Source organism: Halyomorpha halys, unplaced genomic scaffold (assembly GCF_000696795.3).
Source record: "Halyomorpha halys isolate HHAL.00 unplaced genomic scaffold, Hhal_1.1 Scaffold700.1, whole genome shotgun sequence".
Classification (NCBI taxonomy): Eukaryota; Metazoa; Arthropoda; class Insecta; order Hemiptera; family Pentatomidae; genus Halyomorpha; species Halyomorpha halys.
In genome coordinates this window covers 61,054-82,151 of record NW_027116789.1, presented here as the reverse complement: position 1 = coordinate 82,151, position 21,098 = coordinate 61,054, and the positions used below count along the sequence as shown (strand labels likewise).

The 21,098-nt window shown below is 30.9% G+C and overlaps 1 protein-coding gene across 1 annotated transcript; it reads left to right on the top strand.

Moving 5' to 3' along the window:
- The first annotated feature begins 7,894 nt into the window (after positions 1 to 7,894).
- LOC106685476 (trans-1,2-dihydrobenzene-1,2-diol dehydrogenase) lies at positions 7,895 to 15,897 on the top strand. The gene is made up of 7 exons (XM_014428180.1): positions 7,895 to 8,096; positions 8,218 to 8,444; positions 9,258 to 9,388; positions 12,544 to 12,704; positions 12,785 to 13,031; positions 15,556 to 15,709; positions 15,785 to 15,897. The coding sequence occupies exons 2-7, from the start codon at positions 8,243 to 8,245 to the stop codon at positions 15,895 to 15,897; spliced, it is 1,008 nt and encodes a 335-aa protein (XP_014283666.1). The 5' UTR covers positions 7,895 to 8,096; positions 8,218 to 8,242.
- The last annotated feature ends 5,201 nt before the right edge of the window (positions 15,898 to 21,098 follow it).

Here is a 21,098-nt window from a genome sequence, read left to right as displayed (position 1 = left end):
ATAGTAAATTAAGGTAAGGTAAATTATAAATAATAATGTTAAATAATTGAATTGATTGTAGGATCATACAAATAATGGAAACTTTTTGTAATAGATTGTCCCTGAAGATGGGCGAATTGGCCGAAACGTTGGACGTGTGAATGAAATAAATGTTTTGAGACTATAATTTGGATAGTGTTTTTGAATTATTTAGTAATAAATATACTGTTTATCACCCATATAACCAATTTATTCCAAAAATTATGTCAAATTTTATCTGAAAAAATAAAAATAATAAATAAGTGAATACCTTCCTTCAAAATCGACTTAGTTCATTTTTTTTATCCATCATTCCGATTCAGTTAGCTGCATTAGAATTACCCAATCTTTTGATATCGTTTTTATCATTATTTCCCATGGATGCAGTGTATGGTACGAGAAATACCATTGTAAGGTAAGTTATGATTTATCTAATTTAACCTTTTTCCTAAAACTAACCAAATTCAACTTGCTCATTTCATTTTATGAACCATCTTAGATTTAACCCCCCCCCCTCATAAGCTTTATACTGTCACTTTTCGAGTGGGTCCATATGCCTTTCAGGCCATTGGCACCCTTCAGCAGTTAGTAAGCTCTACTTCACAACATATATAGATGATCACCTATCAGAATGTTATACAATGGAAGATGCTCTAACATTTAAATCAGACCTTCAAAGCCTCATGTATCAGGGAAGTTTAGAACTTGAAAAAAAATGGTCAATAACCATCCTACTCTTTTGGCTGATTTGCCTGACTCTCAAAGGGTTTCCTATGATATCACTTCTTTGATCGAGATTTTAGGCATCTCTTGGGATCTCATTATTGACAATTTTTTTCTAATGTTTAAAATTAAAGGTTTTGGCTTGAGGGAACTTTCCAAGAGATCAGTGTTGTCCCAGCTCGCTCAGATTTACGACCTGTATGAATAGATTTCTCCCATTGTTTTATGAAAAAACATTTTTATTCGCGATGTTTAGTTTTGTAAACTTTCTGGGAATGATCCTTTATCTCCTGTCCTACAGGAAAAATGGATGATTTTGATTTATCAAACAAATTTCTGAAATAAGTGGGTTTGAAATTGATCCTCAGCGGGGATTCCATCGCTTAGTAGGTTCGGTGACAGCTCCGAAAGGGGCTATTCCACTATCCTTTATTTATGCACTTAAGTACCTGCTGGTAGTCATAATATATCGCTAATATTTTCTAAAACTCCTGTTGCTCCCATTGAGGTGTTAACCTTGCCTAAGGTAGAGCTCAGTGGGGCCTACCTTTTCGCTCAAAAGTTCCATTACGTGCTTAGACTTCTTTCTAGAAAAATACAAATCTCAGAACGCCTTTGCTTTTCAGATGCTACAGTGGTTTTGGCTTGAATTAATAGCTCTCCACATCTGTTTAAAACTTTTGTTGTCAATAAAATTTCTCACAAAACCTGAGTCTTGGTTTTATATTCCCTCAGTCTACAATCCTGCCGATGTGGGGTCACGAGGGGCCTTGCTATTAGAACTTGTGTCTCACCAGCTTTGGTTTAAAGGGTATGATGGACATTCAAAGCCTCGGGACTCTTGGGCTGTAGAATCTCCCATTAGTGGCCCATCCGAGCTAAACTTTATTGACGATCTTAAAAATATTAATCTGGAAATTAATTGTCATTTGGCCTTTTAAGGATGCAGATTTCCTTGAAGAATTGCCTTTTTGGACACTGCTCTCTCATCGTGGCCTTGAATCTTAAGATTCATCCGAAATTGTTCATCCCTTGGCAAAAAGAAGAAGTTCCAGAGTGTTTCTTAAACTGTAGCTGCCCAACACGAAATTTATTCAATTGTTCATAGACAAAGTTTTCCTGATGTTCTCAATTGCTTGAAATCTGATAAAAACTTGCCAAAGCAGTTGGTTGTTCTCTGTGTCTTTATTGAGCAAAGTTGGTTAGAGTTGGTGGCCACCTTCCAAATTCAGAACCCTCTGCAAGCCCCAAATAGCCTATAACACACCATGTTGTTACCTTGATTATCAATTATTACCATAATAAATATTTCCATATATATATATATTTTTCCTTTTGCTAATCTTTGCACCCCACTCTTTCTAAATGCATTTCTTGCTTTCGAAATAAAAACAAAAAAGTTGTTCCTTCTCCTACATTTCTCCTGTAATTTTGCTGGATCATTTTTCGTACGATCCTCTACCTTGCTTACTTTGTTACTAAGGCAATACACTTGTAGATGGTTACCGATTTAAGTATCCCAGCTTTTTTGGCTGAATTATTAGGCTTTATCTCTCTGTGGCATGGTCAAAGACCTCCATTATGATTATAATACTTTTTTTTTACCTTCCTGGTCATACAGGGGTTATCTACAGGTTACCACCCTATTCTAACCATGGTGGGGGGTCAAATTTTCATTTCGTGGGACCATCACAGAAATAAAAGGTGATCCCCCAGAGCCGGATTCGAACCGGCGCCGCTGTAATCACGAGCTAGTCAAAGTTGGCGCTCTAACTTACTGGCTAAGAACATGCGATTGTGGTACTAACTTGGTTGGTTCTTTTGGTGCTTTGAATCGCACTTGCCGAGAGCTTATAAAGGGTGACTCTAAGGGTTTGTCTTGTTTTGGTGAGGAATACAGAACGGTGTTTTATTGCAATAGTCCTTTTCACCCTTCCAGTGGTGAATTATGGGAAGTAGCTGTTAAATGAAGTAGTGACAAAATACATAACCATCACTTTTCAGAAATATATTTCTACTTTAGAGGAATATAATACTCTATTAATTAGAATCGAATCCTCGATAAAGTTTCGCTCTTTGAAACCATTTTCAAATGACCCTTCTGATTAGGAGATTCTGATTCTAGCGGAACTTTGTAATTGGTCGCTCTTTGTCCATTCCCCCTTATGAGCCACAGCTCTATGTTGTCCTGCCACTTAAATGCCATTGGTTATTTCTACAGCACTTGTTTAATCAAATTCGGAAGATATGGAACTTGGAGTATTTACATACCTTGCAGCATCGTCTTAAATGTTATTAGTCAACTCCTTATGTCAGCATGGGCGACATGGTTTTTGTTAAAGAATTTAACCTTCCTACACTTCAGTGGCCTCTTGGGCGAATTGTTGAGATGTGCCCGGATGCCGATGATGTACACATAGTAAAGGCGAGGACCGCTCGTTGTGTTTTAATTCGTCCTGTCTTACGAATTTTTCTTTTGCCTTTGCTCGATTCTGATTGATTCGATTCCACGAGACAAGACCAACCAAATTAAATTGATTTTTTTCGTCTGGGTTACTTTTGCTACGAAGTTTTTTTTTCTTTATTACTAATGTTTTTTTCAATTATTTTACTAACCCTTTTGATATCTAACCAATCTCGTTCCTTTCGTTGTTTTGTTGAGTTCTTATTTTTTGAATCTCGGTGGCTTTAAGCGGGGGAGGAGGGGAGGAGCCATGCTGGGGATTTTAATAAAATTTCCTATCTTTCTGTGCGCTATTTTCTCTTTGTATATTAAGTTCTACCTTTCTACTGGAAGTCTGTCTGTCTTTTTTAAGACTCCGACAAGGTAACACATAGATGCATTAGAGCTACCCATCTTTCTCTTTTCTATCATTATTTTCCATGAATGGTACGAAAAATAAAATTTAAAGGTAAGATACAGGTTATCCAATTTCCCTTTTTCATAAAAGTAACCTAATTCAACTTCTTCATTTCATTCCATGAACCAGCGTAGAGTTCATAAATAAAGTAAAGTAAATCATTTTACCAATAATATATATGTATCTCATCTTAACATGAGATAAAATTAATTCAAATCAAGACCAAGACTATAGACTGAATGAAAAAATATTTTCTTTGTAGGCGACCATCATAGTTATTCCCCCTGGTAGGAGACGCTGCAGTCCACTATGAAACAACTACCCCGACGTTTAAGCTCTTTAGAGAACGAATAGTATCAATAAACGATTACCTCCCAGGGACTGTTTATAGGTGATATTTGCCCGACCGTACTGGGAGAAGGTTATGTATCCTCACATTAGGCAGATTGACAGTTAAGATATAAATAAAGACGTAAAATTTCAGGTAAATATTTCGATAACTATGTGAACTATCTGAATGAAAATCAAGTACATTAAATTAAGAAATTCTGAAAAATGAGAGTAAAGATCGAAAGTCTGAAAATGTGATCTACATAATACTACAAGAATGGTTTGCTGAAGTTTCATACTTATATTCAGTTAATGTCGTATTTGTCTTTAAGGGTTAACTAAAATCAGTTATGAAGGACTGACGATACATGGAGGTACAATATCGCTGGAAGGAGAAGAGTCTTCGATATCCGATATTTTGATATCGATATCGAGTAACCGATAATATCAGAATATCGATATTCTCTTTCGATAATATCGGAATATCAGTTTCTAAAAAAAAAAAAAAAAAAAAAAAAAAAAGGTCGCACCTTATATAAAGTATATATAAATATTCGTACTACAATATGTCAAAGATATTCTGATGTTATTTAATCCAAATATCGATATTTTCTTAAAGATTAATAATAGTATTTCGATATTTAATATTGATCATTCATCATATTCATTTCGATATTTGACATTTTTATAATTATTTATTTCTAACGTTAGCAAAAGTATTCCGATATTGTATTATCAAAGGATCGATATATTGTTTCAATAATTTAAAATCCATATGATCTTTGATAATTTTATTTATATCGATATCGATAATAACCAACAATATTCGATAATTATTTTATTGAAATATCGATCGATCGAAGTAGTTTAAAAATACTAGACAAATTTAAAATGAAATATTGATATTTTGTTTCATTAATTTAATATCAATTTCGATATTAAACATATTTGATAATATCGATATGAAAGATTAGAAACGATAGTTTTTTTTCCGTGAAATATCGATATTTCATTAAAAGATATTCATAAAATCTTATAAAATAATTAAAAAATCTTTTTCGATATTTTAAATTGAAAAATTCATATTCCTTTCAATATGGGATATTGTTACTAATATCGATATGGAAGATTAGAAACCATATTTCGATATTTTGTTTAAAAGAAATATAGATATTTTATAAGAAATAAATAAAACATTTTATGAAAAGCTAAAAAAACAGAATTTCAATATTTCATTTTGAAAATTTCATATTCATTTCGGTATTTCACATTGTTGATAATATCGATATCGATCTTTCAATCTTTTTTTTATTATTGAGATATCGATATTTGGTATAATAAGATTAAGGAAATTTAATAAAGAGCATAAAAATAGATTTTCGATATTTTAAATTGATAAATTCAAATTCCTTTCGATATTCGACATTGTTATTAATATCGATATGGTAGATTAGAAAAACTATAAAACATTTTTTTTTTTTATAATTACATATTTTTATCGATATTTTCTATTGTTGCAATATCGATATGGATTATAAGCAACAATATCCTGATATTATTTTATCGAAATATCGATATTTTGTTTAAAAACACTAAAATAACATATAGAGATTTTTAAATAGGAATTTCGATATTTTATTTTAATAAATTCATATTTATTTCGATATTTGCTATTGTTCCAATATCGATATTAAATATTAAAAACAATATTCCGATATTACATTATTGAAATATCGATATTTGGTATAATGAGATTAAGAAAATTTTATAAAAAGCATAAAAATAGTTTTTCGATACTTTAAATTGATAAATTCATATTCATATATAAACTATAATATTTTATGAAAAGCTAAAATAAGGTGTTTGGATATTTCGATATTTTTTCATCGAGATATCGATATTTCATTAAAAATATTAGAAAAATCATATACAAAGCTAAAAAAAGGTATTTCGATATTTCAATTTGAAAATTTCATATTCATTTCGGTATTTCATATTGTTGATAATATCGATATCGACATTTTGATTTTTTTTTTATAACAATATCGATATTTGGTATAATAAGATTAAGAAAATATTTAAAAAGCATAAAAATAGTTTTTCGATACGATAAATTCATATTCGTTTCGATATTTGGTATTCTTGCAATATCGATATGAAATATTAAGAACAATATTCTGAAATTACATTACTGAAATATTGATATTTTGTTTACGAAGACTAGAAAATTTAAAAATGGGGTATCGTTATTTTATTATGATAAATACATATTTATTTCGATATTTTCTATTGTTGCAATATCGATATGGATTATAAGCAACCATATTCTGATATTACATTATCGAAATATGTATATTTTTTTGAAAATGACTAAAATGTATAGAGAATTTAAAATAGGAATATCGATATTTTATTATGATAAATACATATTTATTTCCATATTTTATATTGATGTAATATCGATATAGAATATTAGCCAAATTATTCCGATATTATATTATCGAAATATCATTTTTTTTTTTATAATGACTAAATTATCATATGGATATTTTAAAATAGGAATATCAATATTTTTTTTTATAATTACATATTTATTTCGATATTTTCTATTGTTGCAATATAGATATGGATTATAAGCAACAATATTCTGATATTATTTTATCGAAATATCGATATTTTGTTCAAAAACACTAAAATATCATAAAGAGATTTTTAAATAGGAATTTCGATATTTTATTTTAATAAATTCATATTTATTTCGATATTTGCTATTGTTGCAATATCGATATGAAATATTAAGAACAATATTCCGATATTACATTATTGAAATATCGATATTTTGTTTATGAAGACTAGAAAATTGTACAGAAAATTGCGGAATAGAAAATATATCGATATGCGCATATCGACCCCCCGTACTGTGAGTGACTTTTTTCTCCTATACTTTCATCGAACATCACATTTTTTTTGTTTGCTAGTAACTTAGGTTAATTAACTTATTATTTCTTGAGTAAAGAAAATTGTTTTGTTTTTTTGTTTTATACATATATTAAAATATTTTCTTTTTTAAGTTGTAAATGATAAGTGAAGGAAGGAAGAAAAGTGTTGTGTAAAAAAGGTTTTAAATCTAAGAACAAATTTTTTAGAAAAAGTTATATGGGACAAAGGGAATCAGCCTGCAGTTTTAAGATTTTGAAAAAGAAATGACATCAATATTGAAGGTGGTATCCTTGAGAATGGCCTGAGGGTCGAAACGTTGGAAAAGTTGTAAAGAATAAAGTTGAGAGAAAAAAAGGATCAAATTTGTTTTAAATTAAGAATAAACTAAACCACTCTCAAACAAGCATATATAAAATAATTAATCTAATTTTCTATTTTTTTACTTCACACACTTTTATTTTTTATAACAGCATTAACAGTTAATTTTTTTATTTTCATTTAATTAAATTTGTATATCAGTTGGAAGATTTTTTTATTCTCTAGTTTTTCTTTATTATTTTTGTGTTTTTAGGATTCATTTCAGGTCCTCCGTTTTTTATTTTCTATCACCCGAACCAGGGAACATTTTTTTCTTTGGGGAAGAGGTAGGTTTTTTCATTTACGAAACGCCCCTCGCCCCAACACCGCCTAATGTAAACTACTACTCTATAACGTTGTTTTATTTTTCATTTAAACAGTTAATTTATGCTCAAAACCAGTTGCAAAATATCTGTAATGTAAAGAATTTTCTTTTTATATAGTTTAATGACAATACTTTATTTATTTCAATTTGTATAATTCACTCATTAATATAAAATTCCAATGTTTAAAATTTCTTTTTACTTTTACATTGTCAACATATTTTTATATTTATATTTCTTAAATAGATAATATTGACAAACATATCATTTATAAATTTTCAATACTTGTACAATTACTTTGGGACAACTTGCTAATCCTGCTATCATTGAAGTTCCGCGTAACCTACCGTTATAGCTTTACTTTTCAAGCGTGCTTTTCAGTTTGGGAAATAGTTCTTCTCTGAGTTAATAGTTGTATTTGGAATTTTTAAGTGAACAAATATTTTCTGGAAGTTGGTGTAAACCTAGTATAACAATCTAGATTTACTTTAAGTTGTATAAAGGTTTCTTAATTTGTCAACCCTTTTGCTTAGATAACATTTAAGTAAGTAGTGCCAAGTTTTTTCTTTGAATTCACTTATTAAAAAAAAAATTATAAACCATGTTTCTTGAGAGAATGTTTTGATTTATTCAAAGCATATTCTAACTTTTTTCAATGATTTCAGATTTAGTTCAAAAATTACTTATAACATGGCCTTGAGGTGGGGAATTATGGGTACAAGCAAAAGTTGCAATGATTTTGCAAATTCATTGAATTATTTGCCCCGTTCTGAACACCTGATAATGGGTGTTGCTTCAGGAAGAAAGGAAGAAGCCATAGAGTTTGCTCGCAAGCACAATATTCCTAATGCTTTTGAAAATTATGGAGATCTTGCTAAAGATAAATCAATTGGTATTTATTCATTTACATTTTACATGAGAGGAAAAGTATGCTCTTATTTAAAAATAATTTCTCAAACTAAATAGATTTAATGAAGTATACATTTTCTTAAAACAAAGTCATAAATGATTAAATATAAATTTTAAGAGTAAAAAAGATAGGGATAGTCAAAACGAGAATTAATTAATGAATATATTAAGTAAGTTTCAATTGTTTGTCATGTAGAAATTATTTTAATATTTTTTTTTTTTTTTTATCATTTTCTACAAAACTTATATATGGAAAAAACTTTTCTTTTTCTTATGAATATAATACAGAAACTGTTGTGTATTCTAAAATAGTATAGAAAATGAACTGATAATGTGGGATGTATTATATACCATTAGGTTGTGTAAATTCTTATCCATGATAAGATTATTTGTTTTAAATCATCGAATAATCCTTTATTCAATTATGTACCTCAACTATCTTTGTAATAATATTATATATATAGATGGTTAACATAAGTGAATATAAAGGAGATGGAAAGGGATAGAGTCAAGAAGCAACAAAAACTAGTTCTTAACTATCTAAACAATAAATAATTGAGAACTTTTTTGTTTCTTCTTGACCGCAGCCCTGACCATCTCCTTCTATCTTTGTGATCCATTTACTATCATAGTTATCAAGAAGAATATCTAAAGAAACAAATAGTATTATTTTTGTATTAGAGTGGAAAGACATGGAGTAGAATATTTTAATGTTCCATTGGATAAGGATGTTAAAACAGGACTCTTATTCTAATTTCATATCAACAATAATAATCACTATTTCTTTATTTTACAGATGTAGTGTACATTGGGTCAAGTAATAAATCACATTTTATTTTGGCTAGATTAGTTTTGTATAACAAGAAACATTTACTATGTGAACCACCTCTATGCATTAAGTACAAGGACACAGAAGAATTGTTAGCGGTAAAATATATATATATATTTTTTTTTTGTGGGTCTTGAGGATCAGTAAATGATACAAATTTATTTAGGCGACGTTTTGCAACTTTGTTCTTCACATAGTCAACCCTAAAATGAAAAAAAAAAATGTTTTTTTTAGAACAAATACTTTCTTCAACTAATTACTATAAAACTACAAGAACATAGTGTAATTTATGATTAATAACCATTACAATTAAAACATTAGTTATAATTGTCTACTACAGTGTGTTATATATTGTGATCTAACTAACTCCAGGTTTGTGCCAGAACTGAATAGGTTTGAAATGGAGGTAGGTTTGCTTTGGTTTTTTCAACATGTAACTGTTACAGGTAGTCGGTTTGTTGTTTGCATTTTGTCTGCTTCTATTTCATGTTGGAAAAACCAAAACAAACTGACCTCCATTTCAAAACCTATTCTGTTTACAAACCTTTTCACGTTTAAAAACCTGGCACAAACCTGGAGTTAGATCACAATGTAGAACACACTGTAATAGACAATTGTAAGTAATGTTGTTACTAAGAAATGTTTTAATTATAATAGTTATTAATCATAAATTATACTATGTACTTGTAATTTTATAGAGTTATTAGTTGAAGAAATTATTTGTTCTAAAAAACTGTTTTTTTTTTTCATTGTAGGGCATGACTATGCAAACAATAAAGTTCCGAAATGTTATTATATATAATATTTATTTTATTCTTTTTGATCTCAAAGATCAAAAATATATGTTATATTATATATATAATATTTATTTTATTCTTTTTGATCTCTAAGATCAAAAATATATGCTAATTTTAATTTAGGATTATTGGGACTTTACTGAAGTTTTGTGTTTTGTATTATCATGTGATAAATTTCTCATGAATTATACTATAAAAACTCTGAAGTATCTCATTTCACTTTGATATAGTGAATGCTCCTAGGCAGCAGTGTTTAGCATTTCCTATTCACCTGTTCAATACATTTGTACCTTATCTGTAATTTCACCTCACCCATAAAGCAATAGTTGAAGAATTCTTTATTAGGATTCAATAAATGTCTAGTCAAAAGATGTTCTTAATGGCTTTCACTAGAAATTTCTTGTATGATTGTTTTTATTGCCTTACTTTATGTTTTTAGACATGTTGAACCCTAATCTGAAGTTCCAACCAAATTTTTTTTTTTGGCAAATATGAGAAATCATTAAAAGAAAACACTAAAAAAATTTTTTTTTTTGGTTTTTGACTTATAACGTGCAAATTAAACTTTTTATGCAAAAGATAATTAATTCTATATTAAAACAGAGATCAGAAAATTATCAACAAATCTAATTCCAATCATATTTTTGTGTTTTTTGCTTGCGCTATAGGTTAAATGATGTTGAGAAAGAGGTGCAAGGTGGAAAGTTCTAGTGTATTTGTTTTATGTGGCTTACTTAATATTTTTTAGGGTTTTCAATGAATTTGTAGTTGTCCAACAATTTATTTTTAAAATAAATTGAAAAGCCAGAATACAAATGTACGATTCCATCCTTTCAAGTACCTGAGAATTCCTTTCCTAATAATGTTTATTGATACAGTTGCATTCAAAGCAATTGGTCAACAATAATTATTTCATTGATAATATACAATACTGTACAATGATCTAAATAAGCCATTGTCCACATTATCATAACACCATTAGCAGCAATCAGAGCAATGTTTCGAAATTTCTTGAATTCATTGTACATTATTAATTATTATTCTTGGTCCCAACTTGAGATTGGCCTACTCCTGCATTGACCATTAGTTTTCCAAATTAAGTACTTCCATCTTCCAATTTCAAGCAACTAACAGAACTCTGGCATCATTAGCCGCTGAATCCTATCATTTAAGCTTTGGACTACCAACTCTTCGGGTTTCATACACCTTGGTAAATATCTTGTTGACTTAGTCAATCCATCCTTCATCTCCTGCTGGTTTGTTACTTGGCTTCCATCTTCTCTCATACAGGGTTTAATTGGAGGTTTAAAAACCAGCCCCCCACATTGACCTTTTAAAAGAATCAATCCCCTGCAATTTCTTCCATTAAAAAATTTCCATTTCCTGCAGAAATTTATTTTCCTACTTTTTTTTTAATTCAGTGCTAATGATTTTCTTCCCTTCTGATCCTCCTATATTCATCCACAGATCCACCTTTGTGTCTTCTTTGCAAAACAGTCCTATAAGCCTTGTTCTTTCTATCCTTAAATACTTGGCGTTCCTCATTGAACATCTCTTTTCTCCTTGTAGGTATCTTGGTTCCCACAACTTGGTGTTAAAAATAGTACTTCTTATGTGTATCGATATTTTGATTAACATGAATTTATCAGTGCTTTACATCTAGAGTGTTGGAGAAATTCTCCAATGCTCATCGTAGGCTTTTTTATTAATATCAAATCTAGTTGTTCTACACCCATACTGGGTTTTAGTATTTGATAATCTATCTCTTATTTCACCAATTATTGGATAGTGTTGTCAATTCTGGGATTTTATTTTGCCATGGTGTCTGAACTTCTACCATGTACCCAACTGAATTGATTTATTGGCATTTTATATAAAAAGACTAACCATTCCATTTTTAAATTAATTTGATGTTATCCTTTTGGAATCCAGAAAAGTTGGTGATAAAGTACCTACAGTTCACCAAGTACTAAAAAAAATTGAAGTCTACGTTTGACTTGTTTTTCTTTTTACTATTGTCCTTTTTATAAAAATTATTGGTAAATTTAATTTTTTTAAATCTTATAAGTCTAAAAGTAGTAAATTTATACCTAACTTACTACATTTTCTGGAATATATCTGCCTGGGGTTAGAAGTTGAAAGATAGAGGTAGTTTGACTTAAGCTGTCATACTGACCGTTGAACAAAGATCTGATAGTTGAGGATAAATATTTACCATATCCCTTCCTTTCAGTACCATTGATCATAAACAATACTTCCTCATTGATACCTGAACCAATGACCTTAAATTTGTTTTGTGTGATTTTTAAAGAAAATTAATTTTTAACTTTACAATATCTATCATTAAATATAATCATTATTCACTCAATTGGAATAGATTATTTCTCAATATTAAACCTTTAGTTTATCTGATCTTTCTAACATGATATATATATATATATATATACATTTTTTAGTTGGCGAAAAAGAATAAATTATTCTTTATGGAAGGGGTGTGGTCTCGCTTCTTTCCAGCATACAATGAACTATCGCAACTCCTTGCCTCTGAGACCATAGGGGATGTAATTTACCTTAATGCAGATCTTGGAGTGCCTACTAGTTGTATCGATAAAATAAAGTATGTTCTCTATGGGTTTAGATTTAATTAGATCTATGTGATTCTGATTTATATATTTATATGCAACATAATTGTTTTAGTCATAAGGAATTAGAAGAGGGGACAGTTTTTGATTATGGAGTTTACGTGTTGCAATTGGCTCTACTTATTTTTGGGCGAAATCCCTTAACACTCTCTGCAGAGGGTGATCTAAATGAAAATGGCATGGATGAAAATATTATTTATATTTTAAAGTATGAAAATGGAAAGAGAGCCATTCTTTGTACTCACAGTCAAATTAAGATGGATAACTCAGCAGTAGTATATGGATCCAAAGGACATATTAAGGTATTGTATTTTAACAATTGTTCTTGATTTTTAATTCTGTTGAGAATATCCTTACTTTAAAGAAGATTTCTATAGTCTCAATATGATGCCAAATAGTTTTTAATTTCTTTTTCATTGGATTTTTTTTCATATCCTTGTTTGGTTCATAGCTGTCTTGAAAAGTGTTCTAAGAGAAATATATTTACCTGTCTTTCTCACTTGATCGATCATCTTTGAAGATTAACTGTGTTTCCTTAGCATTTATAGCATCTTAATGATCTTGATTCATCTTAGATCCATCTTTTCCTCATAGTAATGGTTTTACTTTAATAAATAATTTTATGAGAGTTTTATAGAGTGTTTCAGGGTTAAATGGCCAAACTGAAAATATGAACTAATGACCCCAAAACAAGAAAAGAATTTCCTCCAAAGGTATATCCGCAAATGCTTTGTTTATGAGATATTCACACCTTAACATTTTTATTGTTATGAATTATTTATGTTTTATTTTATGGATTAGATAGAATAGGCCTTTTATCCCTAACTGTATAAAAACTATTGGCAACATAAGGACTAATACTATTTAGAATTAGCATTGTGAACTGTCAATAACATTTATAAGTTTGTAAGAGGCTTTTGCAGAGTACTCATCATTATGCCTTCAATTTATACTAATGGTGAATATGCTGATAACGTGTTTGTGTATGGGTTTTGCAATGGTAATGCTATTGCTGCCTTTCCTGAATATGCCAGGTGATTTCTGGATAGAATATTACCAAACAAGTCTATGTTTAGAGAAACTGGTACATTTGGTATAATACCACAAGCTGATGGTCCCATTACGAAATAAAGAAAGGAGTGCGACTATATTACAATAATTTGATGATAAACCATCTGGCAGTGTATGAAGAGCTGGAGCAGCATTAAATATTATGCCAACTACAGTATGAAGAACTCTCATTGCAGATGAACATCACCCATATCATTATCAACGGGTACAAAATTTATTACTGCAAGATTTTGGGCAAAGAAGTCATTTTTCAGATTGGTACTTCAATCAAGTTGAACATAATCCACAATTGGACAGATGAAGAGGCATCTTCAATCAGAAGAATAATTACCTTTGGTCGAATGAAAATCCCTATGCGATTCATGAGCACTATTCTCAGCACCAGTTTCAATGCAATGTGTAGTTGGGGATAATAGAAAATATTTTAATAGGTTTGCATTTCTTGCAGCCTCGACTCAATGCGGGCACATTTCTGGAATTTCTTAATAATGATTACTATGATTTAGTGGAACTTATTCCACTAAAACTGTGAAGGGACTTGTGGCTTCAATTAGATGGTTGTCCTGCACATTACGGAATAGTTCCACAACAATGGCTAAAATGTTAATTATCCTAATCAATGGATTGGGCGTGCAGGACCAGAGGCTTGACTTGCACACTCTCCAGACCTGACACCACTGGAGTTTTTGTTTGGGGTAACATTAAACAAAAAGTCTATGGAAGGCCAATCAATGATATCGGAAAATATCAAGGAATATTTTCTTAATCCCTTACAAAGAAAGATAATTGAATCTTGTGAAACAATAACAAATATCCAGTGCCGTTGAAGAAAGATGTCAAGGCTGTCTTAATGCTCAAGGAAATCACTTTGAACAACATTTAATATGAATTTAATGTTTATGTTTAATTAATAAAGTAGTACAAAACAAATAAATGAGTTTTATTTATTTCATATAACTTAAATAATTCATAACAATGAAAATATTTCAGTATGAATATCTCCTAAACAAAGCATTTGTAGACATACCTTCGGAGAAAATTTTTTTCTCGTTTTGGGGGTCCTTAGTTCATATTTTCAGTTTAGCCACTTAACCCTGAAACACCCTGTATAAACCAAGATTTTGTTAGTTGTTGGGTCTCACAATTAATTTTAATTAATGTTCGGGTTGAAAAATGTTTTTTCACACATGTATAGTCCTAGATATTAGGAAAATCAAATATTAATTTTTTGAAGTTGTTCAAATCTGGCAAGCACTTCTAGTCACATGAAGATAATTTATATCTTCTGTTAATTTTGATAACAGTTACCATTTTATTTGAAAGCAAACTTTTTCTCTTCCTAACTTTTCAATAATAGTAACAAGACATACATATTTTTGTTTTCATGAACCTTACTGGCCAAGCATTGCAATGGTGTTTTAAAAGCTGCTATTGAATTCTGCTAGGTTGTCGGCAGTAGTGGGGTATTGTACACATGAGATTTACGCATGCCAATGCTCCTAATTAAACAACATAATTTATTCATTATTATTTCTTTTATATGTTTTAATAATCTTTTTTTTTCTTCAACCAACTCAGTTGGTAGCAGAACTGTAAAGTGGGGCAAAACATTAGTTAACAATAAATAGTTTTCTTTTACTATTTTGATACCTTTATTGACCGCCACCCGGACTATCTTCCTCCAATCTACTTCTTCCTTACAATATAATATTTGAAATTTCTTTAACATTTACTTTTATGTTTTTTGGTTTTTAGCTCAAAGATCCATTTTGGGCACCAACAGTGATTTCCATGAATAATGGACCAGAAACCAGATTCCCTCTTCCTGCTGTAGAAAATGAAAAATACTTCATGAATAGCCAAGGTCTGGTGTACGAAGCTATAGAGGTTCGAGACTGCATTATGAAAGGTTGAATCCATATATTATATTTTGGAGTAATAATATTTTAGTTTTATTATAGTATAATGTGTTTTCTAATTTTAGGTTTATTGGAGTCTCCAAAAATGACGCATGAAGATACCTTAACAATAGCAAAATGGCAAGAGTGTATATGTAAATCAACTGGATCCCAAGCTATATTTCAATTGGAGGATTAGTTATATATGTGTATATAAATAATTAAAACATATTTGTTCCATTTATACCTTGATAAGTTTCCATTAATTCCTAAATTAACCCTAAAAGAATTTGAACCCTAAAATGATTTTGGTAGCTCTTAAATTGATTAAAGCCTAATGGAATCATATGCTGAGACGAAATTAGTTTTTTCAGCTACTGGCTGCGCATGGAATAAAATTTCTTAAGGATTCTCCTAATGCTGTAAACTGCTAGTTTTAGCTTGATTTAGGTGATCGTTTAAATGAAAGAAAAAGGAAATTCTGTAAATGAAATCAAAATATTGTACAAAAAACAACTATGGTTGATATGATGGACGTTAGTCGGCATCAAGGAAGAGGAGTCTGGCTTGTACGGGATCTTCAAGATCTCGGAGAGCAGCCTCCACTTTCAGCAGCTTCCTGATAAATTATAATTTCAGGAAAGAAGATTACAACTTTCAGTTCCATAAGACTGTAACAGTCAGCGAGCACGGAGTACCGCTATATCCCACCAGGGACCAGCACTACAAGCGTCTAAGAAGCTGTATAATTGTATATAAGTTTATCATTATAAAAATACGATCTCTTATATAAATGTATATATGTTAATATGTAAATGTAAAAATGTTAATTATAAAATAAAAAGAGATCGAGCAATAAGATTCTACGGAACTATCTCAAGTAGAGTTAAAAGAGTGAAGAATTCTCAGTGATAACCGATCACATGAGGCCTTCAATTGTCACCGGGATTGATCCATCAGATCAAGCCTCCGGGTCTAGTCATAGCACTTGTGGCTTACACTCTACTCGAGATAGAGAAGTTTATTGCTAATCTATTCTCTCAAGAGTTGGTTTTTATTATGCTCACCATAGACTATGGCCTATTTCCTCTCCCTTACTCCAGGAATCTTAGTCCGTCGGCTTCATCTCCGCAACTAAGATTGTAACCTACTTCCTAACGGTTTCACTGGTCCGTCCGCTTCATCTCGGCAACTAGAACTGTTACTCTGCCACAGACTCTCTCACCTAAACCTCCTCAACCTAAGTCAGTGTCCAGGGCTCATCCCCTGGCACGGCCTTCCTTTCTAACTATAAATGAATACGCCTTGTCGTGGGCCTTCTGTAAAGAGATGTCAGGCTGGAGAAATCGCCTAAGACCAGACAACCCCGACAAGATCATCTCATGACACTTTAAAATATTAGCTGTATGACTGTATATTCCAATGACTAATGCAAAAACATTACATCCTTGCTGCTAAGAGGCTCATCAAGAAATGAATCTGGACATGTTTACAATGCTTTAAGTTGAAGGCTAAACCAAATAACCATTTCATGCCAGATCTTATATCTCAAATAACTCAAGGTATGTTAAGGTATAGCGATAGGAGGAGTGAGTTTTGTGGGCCCATTTTGAATCAAACAAGGGACTAGACAAAATTTATCAATCAGCAAGGAATGTTTATGCTTATATGTGAGCATGGTTATTAAGGCTGTCCATCAAGAGCTCGTGTCAATACTATTGACAGATGCATTTTTGGCTGCTTTCAACAGGTTTGTATCCAGGAGAGGGTTACCATTAGACATTTATTCAGACTGGGGCACTAATTTCGTTGGGGCCACTTGGCAGCTGAAAGAAGTATTCCACTGGCATGAACCAGATGAAAACTAATCAAATCAAGCAGTGATTCAACACCAATATAGGGGTACAATCGCGTTTTAATCCTCCATATGTTCCTTATTTTGAAGAACTCCAGGAAACTTCAGTAAAATCAGCCAAGGTACACCTCAAATGTACACTAGGGGATTGTTCATTTCATTTTGAAGAACTCGCGACTAAATAAACGAGGATTGAAGCGATAATGAAATGAGGCCTCTTTGTCCTGTGATATCTAATGCAGATGATTTGTTTAGCACCCGGACACTTCTCATAGTTCATCCAGAAAGGGACCTTAGTACAGTTAGGTTAAATTTAGCAAACTGATGGCAACTCATTCAAAATTCAGCTCAAGTATTTTGGAATCATTGGTCCACAGAATAAATACACACCCTCTAAACCAGATTAAAGTGGACAAAGACCACACTATCTATCTCAGTAGAAATTTGGTGTTAATGCAGGACAACCACCGTCCATTCCTTCATTAAAAACTATGACGTATAGTAGAACTGCATCCAGGTCCTGATGGTATAGCAAGAGTGGTTATTATAATAATATCTGGGGGCACATTTAAGCGACCTGTATATCAGATTGTGCCTGTGACTGTTGAATCAGGAGGAATAAAATCAACTGATATTAGATGGGCAGTATGTTTACACACATTAACATTTTTATTTCTTTACATAAGCATATCACACAATATAACATATTAACAAATAAAGAAGGATATCAATCTATTTCTTTTAACTGTATAGTTTGGTAATGTAAATAGCAACATTTACTTGCGCTTTTTGTTTGTAACATCATTAAGGGCACTGTTTGTCACTCAAAAAACTGGCTGCATCGTCAAATGTTTATATAGTCAGTCACCTTTGAGGTATCTACACAACTACCACTTCTTGTTGTATCACACAGTGTTTGCTTACAATTGCCTACCCAAGTCTACTTTGAGAGGACTTTACTATTTTGTACTCACCTATGGCCATTATCTACACGATTTTCATCCTCAAATTTAAGGTCAGATCGACAATATTTGTCCTTATCCAGCTGAAATATTAATTTATTATCAATCATGAAACTATTTATTTTATTTTTAAAAGAGACTTCTCATTTATTTTGTTTTATTTAAAATGATTAATTATTTATATTTTCTTTATTGTTTCTTTACAATGTTATTTGTTTAATTTAATTTTACTAACACTAATAACCTTAGATATTTGCCTTACTTATGCTATTGACAATTATATATATATACATATCTTCTTCGGGGCTGGGGTCTGGAGGCAACGCCACCTACTCTCCCCTCCCCCTGCTGAAGTTCCTCATTAACTTCTTGACTTGAGTGATTCCTTTATTCCTTGCAAGATCAAATATGAGATCCTCCCATTTATTCCTTGGTAGTCTAAGTGGTCATTTTCCCTCAGTCTTTGCTTCTCAAATACTTTTAGAAGGTCTAATGATCAGCATTCTTTGCACGTGGCCAAACCAAATTCATTCTTTTCTATGAATATTTTCTATTAGTGGTTCCTGACCTGTCTCTTCTCTTATCCTTTTATTTCTCATTAGGTCAAATCTATTTTTACCAAGAGCTTTTCTCAGAAATTTCATTTCTGTTGCTTGTATAATGTTTTCAATTTTTTTTATACTAGGCCAACTTTCAGCTGCATAGATATAAAAACTTGTTTATATACAACCTTATTCTTTTTTTATCTCCCTTTCCCTTATGCTGATTATGATGTTACAGAGTTGGTGGTATACATTTTTTGCTTTCCTTATGCACTTTATAAAGGGTATCCCATAGACGATGGTCCAATTCTCTACATAAAAGAGGAAAGTTGATGTTTTATGTTCTTTTAAGGGTCATGATTTTGTTGAATAGGAGGGGGAACTTAAAAAAATTATGAGCGGTTGCTCAACTGTGTTGAGTTGCTAATACACAGAGTACCGATCAGTCTAATAGACAATATTAAAGGGGATGAAAGAGAAAGTCAAATAAATTTTTATATTTCCCCCCCCCTCTTTGACTCATAAAGTTGATAATACCCAGCTAAGATCTAATATAACTGATGATTTAGGATTTCCAATGAGTCCAGAATAATGGTTTCCGCCATGCTTTGAAACTAGTCCCTCTGAACACCCAGCCCCTTCAAAAAATTACTTGTTGCAAGAGGGATGGTTCCTCTACTTATGAACCTAAGCCCTTTCACTGAAAATCAGCTTTCACGAAATACCTCTGTATATTTTTCTTATTAATATGGAATACATCTTTGTATAAATGTCCTCTTTCTCTGCTTGTATCTTGACACTCTGATCCTGATCATTTATTTTGAATCTTTTCAAAGGATCCACTTTCTCTTCAGCTGCACTAAACCCTAGAATATCTCTAAACCTTGTAAAGCCATCTATATCTATACAATACACTTCCTGGAAACATGTATAATTTTTCTTTTTCAGTTTTCAGCTATTTTCTTCTCTATATTATTATACCGGTGGGTGACAAGGAACATGTTGTTAGGACATTTTCCCAATACATGAGTTGGGGTTTTCATATTCATAAATTAGTTTTTCATAAAAAAGTTTTTATTTTTTTAAGAAGAAATACTTTGGGGAGATAGAATTTCAGACCACATGAATTTATTTTTATTACTAAGATGATAACAAATCTCATTATTATATAATCGACCTAACCTTAATTAATATGAATTTAAAACTTGTTAAGCAAGGATGTTCTTCTACATGTAGAAAATTTGTGGTCTAACCTGATAAGAAAAATTTTGAATAACTCAGGATTTGACAATAATTCATGTTATTTAGCCACTTGAAAACCCCCTTTAAATAGTTTTACTGAAGACAAATTTTACTTTTATTGGTAAAATGAATTTTGTGTATAAGATGACCTGCTAAAAACAAAAATCAATTTTCGGTAGAGAATCGGACCATTGTCTACTTGGACTTTTATGTTGCTTTTGAGGTCTATTTTACCTCTTTAAATATTGCTATGAACTTACAGGATACCCAGTTTATATACTACTACATACTAATACTTATCAGCTTGGAAAGTAAAAACAAAAATTCCCTATGTAGAATAGCCATAACAGAAGCTTGATTATAGAGAATTAAGAATAGTGGAATGAGAAGAAATTTCAATACAGATTGAACCAGAATTTTTAATATTTTCAGGCTCTGGTAAATTAAAATCAACATTTTCCTCCCCCAATTTATCCATTTTTGTTTGAAAAGCTATGTTATACTCTTCTCAAAAGGATTCAACTCTGTGTAATCAAATATCCTTGCTTGGATTTATTGATGATATGCTACTGTTAGGTGAAGAAGTAGAAAATAAAAAACTAAATACCACAATGTTTATTGAAGCTGATAAAGATTTAGTCTTCATATATATATATATGAAGACTAAATCTTCTATTCATATACAAGACTAAATCTTATATATATATAAGTTAAGTATTGGCGAAAGCAAAATGTCAAAAAAGAGAAGAAGAAATAAGATGTAACTCGTTTGAACTGCTGTAACATATTATCTTTATTG

Bases quoted from the DNA above. Each gene is read 5' to 3' on its own strand.
- LOC106685476 (XM_014428180.1), top strand. From the start codon at position 8,243: ATGGCCTTGAGGTGGGGAATTATGGGTACAAGCAAAAGTTGCAATGAT. The intron at 8,445-9,257 runs GTATTTATTCAT...TTTATTTTACAG, and splicing joins TGCTAAAGATAAATCAATTG to ATGTAGTGTACATTGGGTCA. The intron at 12,705-12,784 runs GTATGTTCTCTA...TAATTGTTTTAG, and splicing joins AGTTGTATCGATAAAATAAA to TCATAAGGAATTAGAAGAGG.